Source organism: Electrophorus electricus, chromosome 2, assembly GCF_041902795.1.
Source record: "Electrophorus electricus isolate QZ-2024a chromosome 2, ASM4190279v1, whole genome shotgun sequence".
Taxonomy (NCBI): Eukaryota; Metazoa; Chordata; class Actinopteri; order Gymnotiformes; family Gymnotidae; genus Electrophorus; species Electrophorus electricus.
The window spans coordinates 5,223,589-5,240,705 of record NC_137498.1 but is presented as its reverse complement, the minus strand read 5'-3'; the positions used below and the strand labels follow the sequence as shown (position 1 = coordinate 5,240,705).

The window sequence follows — 17,117 nt, the reverse complement described above, 5'->3', positions numbered from 1 at the left end:
CAAGTATTTGGTACTGCTTCAACAAAACCTAAACTTAACCTGTTAATACAAAGTAGCACTCACTTGAACAGGTGAACAAAGCACAGCAGAACAATCCTGTAAAAACACACACACACACACACCATGGAAGATTTGACCTTGAAGGACATGTGCCAGTAATGATGTGGAGGTTGTTTTTCTTATGTTAGAGTGGATGGTATGTGAGCATTCACCTGTGTCTCCTGCTCTCTCTTCTCTTCTGTTTGCCCCTTTCTTAGCCTCGTTTGTCCAGTGTGACAGTGTGATCCACAACTTGTATGCGTGCATGCGTGCGTGCATGTGTGTGTGAGTGTGTGTGTATGTGTATGTGTACATTTGTATCTCCAGCACAAGACCCCCACGAGACCCAGCAGCAGGAGGAGGACAGCTCCCACAGCAGTAGTCATGAGAATATATAATAAATCACCAGCAGGGTTTTGGACATCTGAAGGCAAACGTTATACAAATGTTATGTGTATTTGTGTGTGCGTTAGTGTTTGTGTTTTTACACAGCATGCATTTTAATTGCTTTTTAAGATATTAGGAGACCATGTTGATATGCAGTAAATGCATGTTACCGTCAGTCAGAGTCTTTGCACTGTCAGTAGTGGAAGCATCAGCTGGAGCCTTTGCACTTGTTTTGCCATCAAATCTTGATGTAAATTCTGTTGTTGAGATTCCTGGAGAGGAACATGTGTTTGTTAGCATAAGATGGTGTACTGCTTTAGTACTACTTGTGTTTGCAAGTTTGGCTACAGTACTGACCCATTATAAATGTGTATAGGAACATTCAGGGTGGTTTACATTCGTGACACTAGTAGACATGTGACTGCACCTGAGTGGGGGGGCAGGTGAACAAGCTCATCAGCGCATGTTTAAAAGTTTATTTAAAAACTAATTTTTATAATGAAGTGTTGACTTTCCAAGTAATGGTGTTATATTATAGAGTTAGCGCTAATGCAATGGAATTATCCCTCTTGAGCATTGTGATACGGCCACAAAACAAATCAAATTATGTCAAAATAAAATTCCTAATGAAGTATTAGAAGTATTTAAAATATATATTTTAAATCTGTTTTGTATGTTGACCAAAAAGCTGTCAATGTGGGTGTATAGCCTGTAATTAGACTTTTGTGGTTGGGAAATACAGTTTCGCACTGTCACTTTATTGACTGTCATAGTCAGGACACATGAAGAAAAATGCCATTTTCAGGTAAAACATGTCTTTGGACAATTGGGAATACATCTAATATTGGGTGAGATGAGTCAAAAACAGATCACTTCTGTCATTTTGGATAAAGCCTTTAGTCAAACTAGTGTGACTGAAAAATAGTTTGATGCTGGTACTTCCTTAGGACACATGATTTTGGACTTATGAAAGTTAATAAAAAATACAATTTTGAGGTAAAACATATGTATTTGGACAACTGGGAGCACATCTAGTACAAGATGCTAAGTCAAAAACAGTGGATTTCTGTCATTTTGTGAAGTATTGTGAAGTAATACATTTTACATCAAATTTGTATTTTTCATAAATGTTGACATGTGCTCACTATGATATCAAAATGCCAGTGCAAAACAGTATTTCCCCAACCACAGTAGTTTGAGGTTTCAGTTCACACAGTTCCTACTTACTGTTTGTGGATGGTCATAGTTAGGACGCATAACTCTTTAAGAAAAATGTCATTATGAGGTAAAATAGATAAAATAGTTATTTGGACAACGGAACACATCTAGTACTAAGCAATGAATCAAAAACAGGACATTTCTGTCACTTTGGGTGTATAAGATGTAGTGTGGCTGGGAAACAATTTTACACTGGCAGTTTATTGATACTGTCATGGTCCAACTATACACTTTAGAAATAACATGAAAGACAAAATGAGGGTCAGTGACATTATGGATTGTTTCCAGAAGATTAAGTCATGATTTAAATCCCAGTCAAGTATTTTTAAAGTACAAGACAACTTTAACCACAAATACACCCCTATAAAAATGGATGAAATGTATATTTACCCTGGACTTGTTTTAGCTGTCCTTTTGCAAACAAACATCTACCAAGTGTCACGTCGACCGAACTCCAAGCACACTACAACACCCAACATGCCATTCGTCGCAAGGTCAAGGACTCATCCAATCATACACATTCATTCAGATCCTCATCACCAGAATATTGACAGCAGCTGTTTTCTACTTCCCACCTGTATATAAACCTCTTTAGACCTCACCAGCATTCCGAGGTATTGCCACTAGTTTCGACTGTGCATACCGAGCGTTATTTCCTTGATTGCTTTCCCATGTTTCGTTTGTGCTTTTTGCTCTCCAGACTACTGATTTTTTCCTACCCCGTTTGTATAGTTTGCTTGGTTTGTTATTGCTCTTTGGTTGTTGGACTCGGACTGTTTACCTATATGATTTGGATTACCCCAGCCTTGGCTTTCCTTGTTTTGACCCTGGCCTGTTCACCCATCACAAAGTTGGAACAAAATAAATCTCTCTCTACATCTGCGAGCATCTGGCTTTACCTGTCCCACACACCAAGCCACATCAGTGAGAAAACACTACCCAAGTGACCTGTAGCATTCATACTATGTCCAGTATATCAGCCTTTGATGGTCTAAGAGTGCTCTTTAGGTGTAACAGGTGCTACAGGTACAATGTAACACTAGTTTGCTAAAGTTCAGTTTATTTATGAGATTATCAATGCACTAAGCATATGGATCTAAGTTACTTACCTTTAAAAGTGAGTTTGATGTATAGTTGTTCATATTCCTTATGCATACAATCGCAATCTCCCTCATCTTCATCCGTCAGGTGTGATATGAGTAGAGAGAGATTTCCTGGAGCGTGAGCAGTACCTAGCTGATCTCTGTTTCTGTGCTGTTTACTCTCACTGGAGATCACATCCCATGTTTTTCTTTTTGGGTGGTATTTCTTCCAGGTGAAACTCTCAGGTTTGGCAAGCAAGTCTATGCAGCTGCAGGGTAGCAGTACTGAGTCTCCTGTATGTGCAGTGATGTGTTTTGTCTCCCTGTTGTGTTCCAATACGCAACCTGTAAAAACACACCCCACTGTCAGACTCCACCACATTTGCTTGTTAGATTAATAAATATTTATTTTAATATTATATGATTTTTAGCATTGTTCTAATGACATTCACTATCCTTATAACAATGATAGTTATAACTGAGCAATTTGGTTGCTCCATTTAGGTAACAATTTGAGCTTTGTTTGTTAATGCAGTTCACTTCATATAGGATACTGTAAGGGTTGGTACCAGGCCAAGGCGTCAAGTCAACCACACCACTAATCAGGTTTAACACCCAACAGCTGGGTTAGACCTAATAAAAGCCCCGTGACCCAGTCATTCAGAGCTGGGTGTTTGCTAAATATTTGAGCCAAGCTCCTAGCTGGTAACTTCCTGCTACACCTCACTTCTTATCTGTGAGGGTGTTTGTGTTTTTACACCTTCCCTCTCGAATCTGTCTCTCTCCCAAGGCTTCCCTTAGCCATTCAAGTTGTTCCCTGTTTTCTGGTCTTGTTTGGGAAATTTTAGTTTGGTTTTCCTCAGTGCATCGGGGTTGCCATTTCTTCCTGTTACGTCCTTTGTTCTCCCCTTTTCCATGCTCGGCATGGTGTTTAGTTTTTTTTTCCTTTTGTTTTACCTAATCCAAGATCTAACTGTTTTGGACAAGGGTGCACCCTTGTTAGAGTGTGGTTGCTCACCCAGTAGGCTATTAGTATCATCACTTAGATGACCTGGGTTCAAGCCTGCATTACATATATGTTCTTGAACTGTTTTACAGATAATCTTTCCTACAAAGGGCCATACTGATAGATACTTTGTTTCCCAGCATTCATACGTGACTCTACACTGGATCCTACTTTTCAAAGCCCTATTAATATGATCAGTTAATTATTCATGTTGTGTTTATGACCTGATTATATATAATCTTGCATTCAGAATGTGATTGTGTTTATTTTTGATGGGGTGTGATGTTTGGTTGTTAGATTGTAGATTGTGTTGTGGTGGTTTTTCATGGTGCTTTTATTACCTAGTTTGATTTTTTTTTTTTTCAAACTACCTTTCAGGAATTTCTGCTAAGCTTACTGTGGCCTGCACAGTGTTGTATTACCAAAGCTTGAGGAGCTGAAGACAGACCTGGTAGCTGTTAAAGAAACACACCACCTAATGGTGGCAGGTTATGGTGGGGCTCATGAAGACATTGAAGACCCATATGAGGATGTCACCACAGATGCTTCAACAGATGATGAATTCTAGACTCCATCCTGTCCACTGCATTTACCACATTAATTTCAAATCTGTATGCCTATATAATACATGTAATGACGTTTTTATCCTTGTCTCTTTGTAGCTAGGTTGTTTGGTTGGGTGTTCTTTATAGGCTATAAGAAAATTAAAAAATGTATGCTAACCTTATTTCTTTTCAGCAGTAATTAACCTTTGTGAAGATGTGATCAAAACGTTGTGTTATAAAGCACATATTGGAATAACCCCTGTAAAAACCATGTGCAGGTTATTTTGGGGCTACAATCCTGCACTTTTAAAAAATATATTTTTAAAAAATAATAAACCATTTGAATCAGTAATGAACGGAGCATTTAATTCTGTTTGTCTAGTTGTTCAATTTCATAATATAAGCATATATTATGCAAGAAAGTGTTTGCATAACTGCGTAGCCTTGGTACTGAAACACCAGAGTAAAGATAAGCCGTTTTGTTGAACATTGTACTGTGATCAATAAGCCTAATTTTCAGTTAAAATTGTATAATTTCTTAAGAATTTATTATTATAGTTGTTGTTTAGGTTGCATTTTGATCCTTAATGAGTGTTCAAATGACTTTGGATTATAGCGAATACAGAGTGAGTGAATTGTACCTATGTGGAATGATTACTAATTAATTTATATATAGTTTACATGTATAGGTTATATTTACTTTATTTATTTAGATTTTTTAATCTGAGCCTGATAACAAAATTATAGCATAAAGAGGGGGAAATTATTTTAAAATGTGATAGTGTGATTTCTGATATGAGACTATAATGTCATTTCAGCTGCACTTTTTTCATTGTTCTAAACAACCACTGAACAGAATTTAGCGCTCGATTATGTCATAATTTGTGTCATTCTATTTCCGACCCCAGATCAGTGTACTGAGCGGATTTGCCGATGACGATCATTTTAGACAAAACATCAACAGAGACTACACACAATTCTTCACGCATAAGAGGTACTGAGAAACGAAAACAAAACGTAAGTAGCATTTAGTTTTATCTACAAAGGCAGATACTAAATATTTGATAACGGCCCGCCGCCTGCAGTGGGAGTTCATGATCTTGTGTGAAACCACGACTATGTAGTCACACACACCTGCACCGGGTTATTCTCTTAATGTCTGTGTGTGTTTAAACCCCGGTTGGTGTGTGCATCCTTGTCGGTCTGTGTTCTCGCTAATGTTCACGTACGTGGTGCACTTTATGTTTGTAAGCTGTGTTCAACGTTGCTCATGTTCATCTTGCCTGTTTCGTGTGAGCGCCACTGTGTTCGTTATTCGTGTTCGTCTAATGAACATCTGTCTATGTCAAGGGAGTTTGTGGGACCTGCGGCACTCGGGCCGTCTCAGCTGTTTAATTTAACGGACCGCACAAATATTTTAAAATGCGGCATAAGTGAGCAGAGAATGAACTAACTAAAAGGAAATGTTGTTAAATAAAAGGGGAAGTAGCTAAAAGTATTCGCGTAACTGAACTCCATTAGATGAAATGCGTTGACTGAGACAAGGGAAAGTGACTTCTGCGCTTGTTTTAGAAAAGCCTCTGTAAGACCACGAGTGTGGCCATTATGCACTGTCGGACAACAGGCAAACTTTGATTCACATTTTTAACATTTGTAGAAGAAATTGAGCTAAGGTTGGCCATTTGTTCTGTTATATAACTATATTAAACAATAAAATCTATAGGCTTTGATTTCTCATTTCCATAGAGTTATGAAACTAGGCTACAAAATTAATCCTGTGCACAAATGCATGTAAAATAAGCCTTGTTTTATAGAAAATTGTGTTGTAATCAAAGCCTAATTTTCAGTTCAAATTCAATTACCTCTTAGAAATAAGTCTTTAATTTTCAAAAATGTATTTTTTTTAGTTGTCCAAAAACATACAAATGTTGACTTTTTAAAAGAAATAAAACGGCTTTATTATCGTTCAATACAATAGAACTTTCTTCTGTCCTTTCTAGATGCCAAGGGACAACTTCATTATTAATTAATATCATTACCAGAAGACACAAGAGTCATAGAGACCCTGCTACCATTGCTGGGTTTAAGCAGCATTACTCGGCCAATCTGGGAGAAAGTGTAAGCGTCTACATCATTTTTTACTATAATTTTAATAAAAATTTATATACACTGTATCCACAGTTTTATTTATTTAGCCTTCACACTTTCCTGACTTGTACAGATGGTAGCCCAAAATATGCTGTCCATTAGTGGAGTTTCCACTGCCCAGGTGGGGTCAATGGATGATTCATTTCCTTTACAATTCATCACTATTTCTCATTTCTCACCCAAGAAACAGGAGGACTGTAAGAAGGTTCGTACCATCCCGAGCAGATCTGCTGAATACTTTATGATCACAGAGTCAATGGGAGAGATTTGCTCTTTGGACCACAGCGCCCATGTAGAAGGTGCAGATGTACTTTCTTGAAAAAATCTAGCTTTCCATTAAGAACACACAGTAGGACATGATGTTTGTTCTCTTTAAATATGTGCCTGTACTTTATTATGTAATTACATTTTTATTGATTCTTTTGGGGAAAAAAAACATCTGTAGATGTAAGAGAGGATCTGGGTGGAGTAGCGGAATCTTTTACAGAGGCAGTCAAAGTGGAGAACACCCCAGCTGGTGAGTAGCATCAAAGCACCACATCAATTATCAGAGTGTACATACATCCACTCCATGGACACCAGTTTAAAAATTCTACTTTTATTTCAAATATAAAGGCTCAGAATGCCAGAACTTGAAGAGAGTACGCATTTTCTTCAGACGAGCGTGGCAGGCTATAAAAAGCACCTTGTCCTGTGCCAGGCGCTCCAACAAAATTAGCCCTACTCTTTAACTTTTCCCAGCTCTTTTTAGCAATTTATTTTGTATTTCTTTTTTCCCTTCATTTTCCCCAACCTGTCTTTTCATTTTCTGAAATATTTTTTTACTTTTTTATTTATTTTTGATTAATAAACTTTACTTCATGCAAAGATATAGTCTGTTTGCATTCTGGACCTTTTAATCATATTTTTCATTCTAAGACTAGCCAAGGGTATGATTCTAATTCGGCCAAATAAATCTTGAATGATTCAACTCACTTTAATAACATTTTTAGATTAGCACATATATATACAGTTTCATGTCACTCACCTTTAGTGAGAGGATGTACAGTAAAGGGAAAACACAAACTGAGCATCCTTGTCTCAATGGAAACACCACTGACCTCCCAGCACACACTGACAACTCAACACCCAGATCTCCACTACCACTGTGGACACACACTGACTCCAGAACTCTCACAGCATTACTTCAGTACTCCAGACCCTAATGTCCACCCAGCAGAGAGGAACTGGGAACAAATTAACTTGGCCACAGCTCTTATGTTTCTTTTCAAGTTCACATCACCAGCTTTACGGAGACATACAAAACCACACACAGTGCCATCATGTCCTTTGACCTGTGAGGACTCTGGTTGTTTCTTCCTTTGTGATGTATCCCACAACCCCACACTGACCATGATGCTGCATCTGTGAAACCATATAGGAGACACACATGCTCATTATAAAGCAAAGGGGGTGGAGTCTGATGTAGAGGAGAGAAACAAACAGACATATTATCCCCTCACTCTTATTCTCAAACTCCTCTTTCTAAGTTTATAGTTTTAAAATTCAGTTTATAGAGTTAATCACCTCAAAGCTTGCGCTCATACAAATTTTTGCATTACTTTTTCATGACTTTATATATTTTATGTTTGCATCTTATGATGTCCTGTGTACTTAATATTTTATTCATTGTATCAAATTTGTTTTATTGGTAAATATACTTTGAACTATTATGCACTGTCACTACAGAATGCTGTCTGCTTTATGTCTCCAGAGACTATAAGCATGCAAACACACACACACACACACACACACACACACACACACACACACACACACACACATTCAAGAATTTTTAGATAGTGAGAGGACCTGCTTTTTGTTTGGTTTTTCAGTTTCCACATCACAATAATTTGTTGTGGACAATTGCTTATGCAGAAAAGTTCTTTAAGATTTTTTGTGAGTAATGTGAAGTTCTGAATTTACTGAATGAGTCAAAAACAAACAACAAAAACCTGCATTACTCACAATAAGAACCTATTTGAACTTTGATAAACTCTATTAATCAGCCTTTGAACATAGACATGGTTTGGGTAGTATATGAGCAGTCCCTTTTCTCAGTGAAGTACTGACATCTCTCCTCACAGTACACAATATTATGCAAAGTATCAGTAACCATACCAGTCCTACTCATACTAAACCTGTTTTGTACTAAATTAAATTCAAACTAGACCTGCCACTGAGAACACACTGGAGCCTAGTCCTAGTTTTAGTCTGTGTTTAAAACATCATCCTTTATTCCAATTTCACATTAGAATAGACCCAGCAGTCAGAGTTGTGCTGTTTTGATTATTAAACTACACTTTACAGAATAAATGTAGTATTTTGTACTATTTCTAGCTAGAAACCACTGATAAGCCTGTCATGGCATAAGGCAAGAAATAGACTAGAAGGAAAGTGAGCTTGTGAGTGTGTGACCACAGCTCAGCTGCAGAGGTGTCGAAGCAGCACGGTTGTCACTTCTGGTCTAAAATGGGCTTTAGACTCTGATCTGGTATCCACTGCCCACTGGTTGGAACTGTGAGAAATGAAACCACAGCAGACATCCTGAGCTCTCAGACCAGAACAGTCTCCTTCTTCTTCTGGGGCGTCATAAGGTGTTTTGAGAGCAAAATGTTTATTGACTTTAAAAACTGCACATATTCACATTAAGATGCCATACACATATCAAATACTTTTCTACCACAATTTAGTCCACAAACCATATTTTTCTCACACCACTAATAGATTAAGAACACTGCTGTAAAAGTGGAGCCTGTATGTTTTATTTGATGTATTCACTGAGCTGAGTTATTTCATGACAAGTATTTACATGAAAGTAGGGTCATACACTGACCATGACTGCAGACATTAGCATTAGGGTATTTATTCAGCAGTAGACAAACAGGGAATATCTGCGAACAATTACTGGGAGGGGTAAGAGACAAAACTCACATGAGACACATGTCAAGGGGCAGGGCAGGGGAGGAGCTAGAAACTAAAACATACAAAAGCACATGGAGACAAAAACATACTAAAGCAATAACATGTAATTGTCTTCTACTCTTTACAGTGTAGCCTATAGAAACATATAACAGGAAATATAGGACAATTATATTTTAAATATATAAAAAAGTACACAGACTTCATAAGATGGAATCATAAGATATGCAGAAATATTTAATAATTATTTGTTAAGCAAAACATTTTTCCAGTTCAACCTGAAAAAAAGTCAGCTTGCTTAAATAACATTTTTATTAACATTAACAAATAAATGTACAATTTCATGCAATTCAGCATTAAAAGAGAATTTCACACTCACTTTCAGTGAAGAGAAGACACAAACTCAGCAGCATTGTCACTAAGGAAACACCAGCACACACTGACAACTCTACACCCAGAACTCCACTACCACTGTGGACACACACTGACTCCAGAGATCAGTCCAGAAATCTCTCAGCAGTACTTCACTGAAGTCCAAAAGGACTTCACTACAGTAATGTGGGGTCTTGTGAGTCCTGAGTACACCTGAGGTCTGTTTTTTCATTGTGTAGTTTCACAGAGCCCACAGGGCCCCTGGTGCCTCTGTGAACTAGACATGCATGTTGTGGTTTCAGTGTGGGGGTGTCTGTGGGGGAAGAAAGATGAGGCTTGAGAAACCACCAGAAGGCTGAAAAAGCCTCCTTGTTGACAACTTACCGTTAAAGCAGCCATGTAACACAGCCAGTCTATTGGTGGACAAAAACTGCATACGCTACTTATAGTGTAGCCATGACACGTTATAAACATAAAATACATAAATACAGCAAACATCACACAGCATAAATACATAAAATCAGCAATAGAGTGTAAATATAAAGTGTAAATATAAAATGTAATAAAGTGTAAATATTTGTATTATTCTATTTATTATGTATTTGAAAGATATTTGACAAGCCAGTTAAACAGAGCCTGGGTGATCAGTTATAATTAGACTGTGCCTTTGATATGAGCCATTACACTTAATACTAAAAATTGCTGGTTAAAACCACAAGGACCAAAACCACGACTCGCTCAGATCACGTGTTTCTTTTTAAAAACAGCTCAGCTGGCACAGAGGTTCTAAATCCGGTCATTGTGACCGTGAGGGAAGTACCACCTGGAGTGACGTATCCACCCCTGACATGCTCCATCATCAATGTCACCACAAGCTTCCTCCATCACCTGGAGAAGGTGTATGTGTAGGTGGGGTTGGTGATCATGGACCTTCCACCTCCATGCTGAAAAGAACTCAACAGGATTTAGGAATGGAGAGTAGTGGAAGGTGAAGCACAACACATCATGAGTGTTCAGTGTGTACCAGAGCAGCCTGGCAGAAACTTGTTATTGCAGACAACAACAAACCTGGACTGCTCTGGTCCAGTCCCCTGGTGATGGGGAATGAGTGTGTTGTGTAGTGTATGGAGGAAGGTGATGACGTGGGCAGTTGTAGGGACCAAGAGTGACATGATGATAAATGACATCATTCTGGCTAATGGCTGCACACATTGTGACATCACTCATGTGCTGCTCAGGGATACTGACCATAGTGTAGTGACTTAGATTAGACTGGACTCCTGCTCAGCTTTTCTGAAACACAACCCTTTTCAGCATGGAGGTGGAAGGTCCATGATCGCCAACCCCATATACACATACCTCTTCTCCAGGTGACGGAGGAAGCTTGTGGTGACATTGATGATGGAGTATGTCAGGGGTGGATACGTCACTCCAGGTGGTACTTCCCTCACTGCCTGACCAGAGATATCACCTGTGATGTTGATAAGATCTTGTAGCCAAACCCTTGCAGGAGACAAGATGCACCCTAATTTCTGTTTCATTATTACAAGCCTATTTTGTTATCTTCTATGTATTACAGTATATACAGCATGTGTGTTGCAGTAATGTTCATGCAAAAAATTTTACTTTCCCCTTGTAATTGTGTTTTACTTTATGGTGTGTATGTACTGAATATACATACATAGTCTGTATATCTGTGAAAATAGATGTATGTGTGAGTACTATGACAGACCTTTACAGCAGACTGCTGTGCTCTGCACAGTGGAAACTTAAAAAACACAAGCTAGTAGTGTTTTCCATTTATCATATCAGTGTGTAGTTGCCATGCAGAATAAGCCATACATTTTATATTTGTATAGATGCTTGATGTAAAAATATCATTTTGGAAATAGTTTTGGATGAAGTGTTTGCTTTTCATAAAGCGTGTGACATTTTGTATGCCAACACTCATGAGATCAGAATCCTCTGTAGTCTCTCCCCCAAACACCCACCTACTCCCCACTTGGAAAAACACACAGAAGCACCAAACACACACATCATACACCACATGTAAAATACTGTAGCACATATACAATCAACCACAATGAGGTGTGACCTCTGTCATAGGCAGCTGGATACAGAAGTGGGTAGTAGACAAGAACTGCATCATACACAGAATGAACAAGTGAGGAATAAATAACACAAACAGAAATAAACAACTGAGCACATTTTACATACATATATATATATATTAAAGTTTTATAAAAGTACAAACTTATAGACCGAAATTTTCCTAGTTAGAGTCATAATACTCTGTCTTAATTTTGTCAGTCTTAGTAATGTTCCTACAATTCCTACCTTATGCTGGTCTGAAGTAAGTAATTAGCAATTCGCAAGTAATTAGCACCGGTTCCTCTCTAGTGGACCGAACCACAGCGCAGATTTCAGTCCCACTTAACAAATAAAGTCAACAAATTTACTTTATTCTCCCTTAACCTGGGTGGACAAGACATATTTGGAGTCCATATTTTACTCCTTTAGTTTAGAACAAAAGCTGCTAACATTGCTAACAAACACTGGAAGCCAACAGCAACGATACCTAATAGGATTTGTAAATAAGTCAGATATCAAGCTACATGTCCTCAAACCTCATCCAGGTCGCGTCCCGGTGATGTTTCTTCACTTGTCTAGTTCACAGTGAGTTATACAACACACCGACTAGTCTGGGAGACATTTATTAACACTTGGATGCGGTTTGACCGGCTTGAGAGAAGTTTGTGGGCATGGATTTACGAAGGCTATATTTGAGTTGCTGTTGACCTCCAGTGTTTGTTAGCAACGTTAGCATTTAACAGCTTTTGTTCTAAACTAAAGAGGCAAAATTTCTTGGTCGATAGACCGGATCTGGGGTAAGTGGTGAGCTGCTACTCTCTGTTGATCCCAGATATAAATACCTTTGTGCAAATGAATGTATGAGGATGACAACACCTGTAGAGAGAAGGTAACACTCACCATCAGCAGCGTGGAGCACAAGGAGCAGATAAACACACACCTGCATTCTTACTGAGTTACACACACACTACACACAGCTACAGCAGGACTGCTGATACACACCGTACACACTCTTCAATACAGTCTACTGAATGACTTCACAGCTACACTTATAGTGGAGAGAAAGTGTATTCAGAGGAAACTCTGACGTACTTCTGTCCGCAAGATACACACAGCGATAAATTTGTAAGTCTTCATTTGGTACATCCTCTTTATTCCTCATCAGTCAAACTTGCATATGACCAAATGGATCTTTTATTATTATACAATAAAAACCCAGGTGGAATTACAGCAGCCAAAGTACTGAATATTTGAGATTTGTACGACATGTTGAACAAACTTATAAAGTAGCGTTGTAATATCAGGGCATGTTTTACCCATAATGCACTGCAAGACAGGTAATTCTCAGCTGATTTGAACTGCGCATGTTCAGTTGTTTAGTGAGGTTCAGTTTCACATTTGATGGAACATATTTGGGAAATGTTTGTTGGCCAAAAACTGGTCCACGCTGTGCAACACTGTCACTCCACCACTAGAGATGTGAACTCTACTCACACCACAAATGTACTGTTGCTTTCAGCTTCTGCATATCAAAAGTCTTTTCTTACCTACAATGATGTGCTGGTTGAATTATTTAACTCGTGAATTATTTAACTCGTGTCTTTATCACAATAATAATTTAAAAAAATACATCAATCTTATAGAAGGAAAACGAGTTAATTTAAATTGTTTTTAAAGAAATTACATCAGTCTTAATAAGAAATATATTGCTTTTTTTTCCCCCAGTGTTTCCATATAATTTAAGGTCCACCTAGTGGTAAAACGTTAGATTCTGGTTTTGACAGGATTTTATAACTAAAGTGCACCTGGAAAAGATAACTTCCAGAATGTTAAATTGAATAAGTTTTGTGTTGACATTTTAATTACACATTAATTACACACACACACACACACACACACACACACACACACAGGTCTGCAGTGCATGTGTATATTTGCCTTGAGTACCCCCACACACACTCATCTGTTGTACGTGTGTGTATGTCGTGTGCTGTCCTCCTCTATCCTCTTTAGTGCTGATCTGTGACTGTCTTACTGTACGTGTGATGTCCCTGCAGCAGGAGTGAGACATCACTGACTACATGAAGAACTATCTGAGTGCTCCTCAACAAAGCCTGTCATACCTACACACACTGTTTTTAGGACTGTGGCGTGAGTGAGTGAGTGAACACATGAGAACTGAAACCGAGACAAACACTTCAGCTCACACACACTTCCCTCTTCCTACTTTCACTTGTTCAAATTTGTCCTCCCTCCCTCCTTTGGTCTGTGGTATTCTGACTTGTTCAAGCATGCAGTTTGTCACCAGGCTGAATATTCAAGTTCACAGGAGCAAATAAGCACTATGAATTCATGCAAAATCTAAACAGTGAGTTTTACATTTATGTGACACTTTTATCTAAAGCAACTTATACTTATGACTGAGTACAACTTGAGCAAATGAGGGCTAAGGGTCTTGCTGAAGTGCCCAACAATGGCAACTTGGCAGTAGTGGAGACTGAACGCAGGATCTTCTGACACACACACACACACACACACACAGAGTGAAGAGTCAGAGCTAGAGCGGTATGTAACACAAATATGAAAACAGTGTCAGCAGAACAGAATCTGAGGCCACATGTGTCAGGCCTCTGCTACCAGGCCAGGGTTGAGAGGTCATCACTGGCACCCCCAATGGAATGAAATAAATAAATATATTTAATACGGCCATGTGTTACTTATAAAGTAGCTACTGAGTAGATATTTGATCATCTACAGAATTAGAGAGAAAGTCACACTCACCATCAGCAGCATGGAGCACAAGAAGCAGATAAATACACACCTGCATTCTTACTGAGTTCCAAACACACTAAATACAGCTACAGCAGGACTTCTGATATACACCATACACACACTCTTCAATACAGTCTACTGAATGATCTGACAACTAGACTTACAGTGGAGAGGAAGTGTATTCAAATGAAGTTCTGACGAACTAACCTCAACACAACACACACACCAAATATAGAGATGCGGGAGGTTTTGTAAGTTGTCGTGTGGTATGTCCTCTTTCTTCTTTATCATTCCGTGATCTAGCAGATATTCTCAAATTGTCAGTGAGGACGGTCTCATTCTTAGTTAAGTGGCTCCGTCCTTTGTCATAGAGACACGATGTAGAAGCTCAGGGGGTGAGATCCAACATAACCTCCCTCACTACTGTTTGGTCAGTTCATTTCACTATGGCGCCCAAAGTACTTCAAATGATTATTAATGAAAATAGCAGGTGGAATTACAGCAGCCACAGAACTGGCTACCTGAGACGTTAAAAAACGTCTGTTTAAAGGAGCATTTAATTTCAGAGCATTATTTTTTACCCACAATGCAGTGCATGAAACATAAGTCAGGGTGAATTTTAATTGCACATTTTCAGCTTGAGTAGTGTGTTTCCATTTCAAATTTGATGGGTAATTAGTTTGCAGGAGAGATGTGTTTGCTGGTCAAAAGATGGTCTTCACTCTATAAGAATGTCGCTCCACCACTAGAGATGTGAACTCTGCTCACACCACAAATGTACTGTTGCGTTCAACTTCTGCATATCAAAAGCCTTTTCTTGGTCCATGTAATAATGCTGAGGTTAAAGGTGTGAATTATGTAAATAAAAAAAATACATTCGTCTTGTAGAAGGAAAATTTGACATTTTTCTTTCTATAAATCAGTCTTAATAAGAACTTTGTCATTTTTATAGTCCTAGTGTTGCCATATGATTTATGTAAAATTTGTAGCATGGGTCCACCTAGTGGTAAAATATTAAATTGCAGTTTTTACTGGATTGTAACTTAATTGTTGGTTTGAATTTTTTCTACATGTAAACTCATAAGAAGTCTGTTGATTCTCCTACATTCTGACTCTATTGTCTTAATTATGAGTAGGGGTGAATAAATGCAGTGACTAATCCCCCTACAAAGGCATAATGATCCATTACACTAATGAAAATTGCACTGTACTGTTACCACCAAGATTTATTTGGTTAAAGTAACATTTACTCTGTCACCACGTAATGATTACTTACTCTGATTATTTGATTATTTGCCTTAGTGCATAGATATCTGTGATATATATATATATATATATATATATATATATATATATATATATATATATATATATATATATATATATATATAATTAGATATAACTGTAAAATCCACCTGATAAAAATAACTACCAGAATTATGGAATTTATCAACTTTTACAATACGTTTTCAGATCATATCTAATACTACAGCATGGATTATAAATAACACACATACTTTTATATACTCACAACCCACTTTACTAGAAACAGAAAGACGACCTGGGGCACAGGGTCTGTGAGTTTGTAGACAAAAACAAATGCATTTATTTAATGTTTTATATATGGATCCAAAGGGAATTGTAAAATAAAATTAATATCATAACTCATAATTGGTAAACAGTACAACACCTGATCATGTCTTACATGTTACCTGACTCTTAAATATGTACAGGTATCAATTGGACTAGTGAAATTTTATTAGCACTTGAAACAAACTGATGTTATATAGACTGTCATCTAAACATCTACAGCAAAAGACTGGACTGTCCAATTAAAGTGAAAGCTAAAATGACCTAAAATGTCTATAGACTATTAACTAAATGTCTATAATCATGGAATAAATTTTCCAAATAAAGTGAAAGCTGCACTATGTAGAATATATGTTGTCCACTATACTATCTGACAGAAAACTTGGCCTCACCAGGAGAAACAGTGTCATCTTGAGGACTCACTGTGCCCTGGGCCTACATGGCACTGTATTTCTCTTTGTTTGCTTTGTCTGACTCTTCAGACAGAAACTGACGCTTCCTCCCTTTTTCGTACATTCTTCACCTGTGAAAGAACGCATGCATCTGTATTCATTGATGTGGTGCAACTATGGAAATCAATCACAGCTCAGGCAGAAGATAATATTTCAATGCGTTATTTAACTCCACTGTGTCCACTGTTGACACAGCACAAACCTGTTCTCAATTTCCTGAACCCTTTATCCATCTGTCTGAGTTTTATAATTGCTAAACTTTGGTGTGTCTCTTGCTCTGAGAGGACAGAACACAAGAGCTGAATAACAGGAACCATATGCGTGATTACAGCTGTCAAATGTGATGGAAAGAGTGAGTTGGCTGTCGTCCAGGAAAGGAGCACTTGAGGAACAGCGGGGGGGTCAGGGAAACCACAAGGGTGTAGAAGAACTAAAGAAAGTGTGTGTGACCATG

The 17,117-nt window shown here is 38.0% G+C and overlaps 1 protein-coding gene across 1 annotated transcript in view; it reads left to right on the top strand.

Moving 5' to 3' along the window:
* Positions 1–15,150, top strand: part of LOC145647246 (uncharacterized) — a 31,309-nt gene extending 16,159 nt beyond the window's left edge. Inside the window, exons 2-7 of the mRNA XM_081695460.1 lie at positions 4,111–4,903; positions 5,186–5,271; positions 6,278–6,395; positions 6,610–6,724; positions 6,871–6,942; positions 13,863–15,150. Coding sequence (XP_081551586.1) covers positions 4,865–4,903; positions 5,186–5,271; positions 6,278–6,395; positions 6,610–6,724; positions 6,871–6,942; positions 13,863–13,915 — 483 coding nt within the window. The 5' untranslated portion in view covers positions 4,111–4,864 and the 3' untranslated portion in view covers positions 13,916–15,150. The remainder of the gene's footprint in view (positions 1–4,110; positions 4,904–5,185; positions 5,272–6,277; positions 6,396–6,609; positions 6,725–6,870; positions 6,943–13,862) is intronic.
* Positions 15,151–17,117: the final 1,967 nt, after the last annotated feature.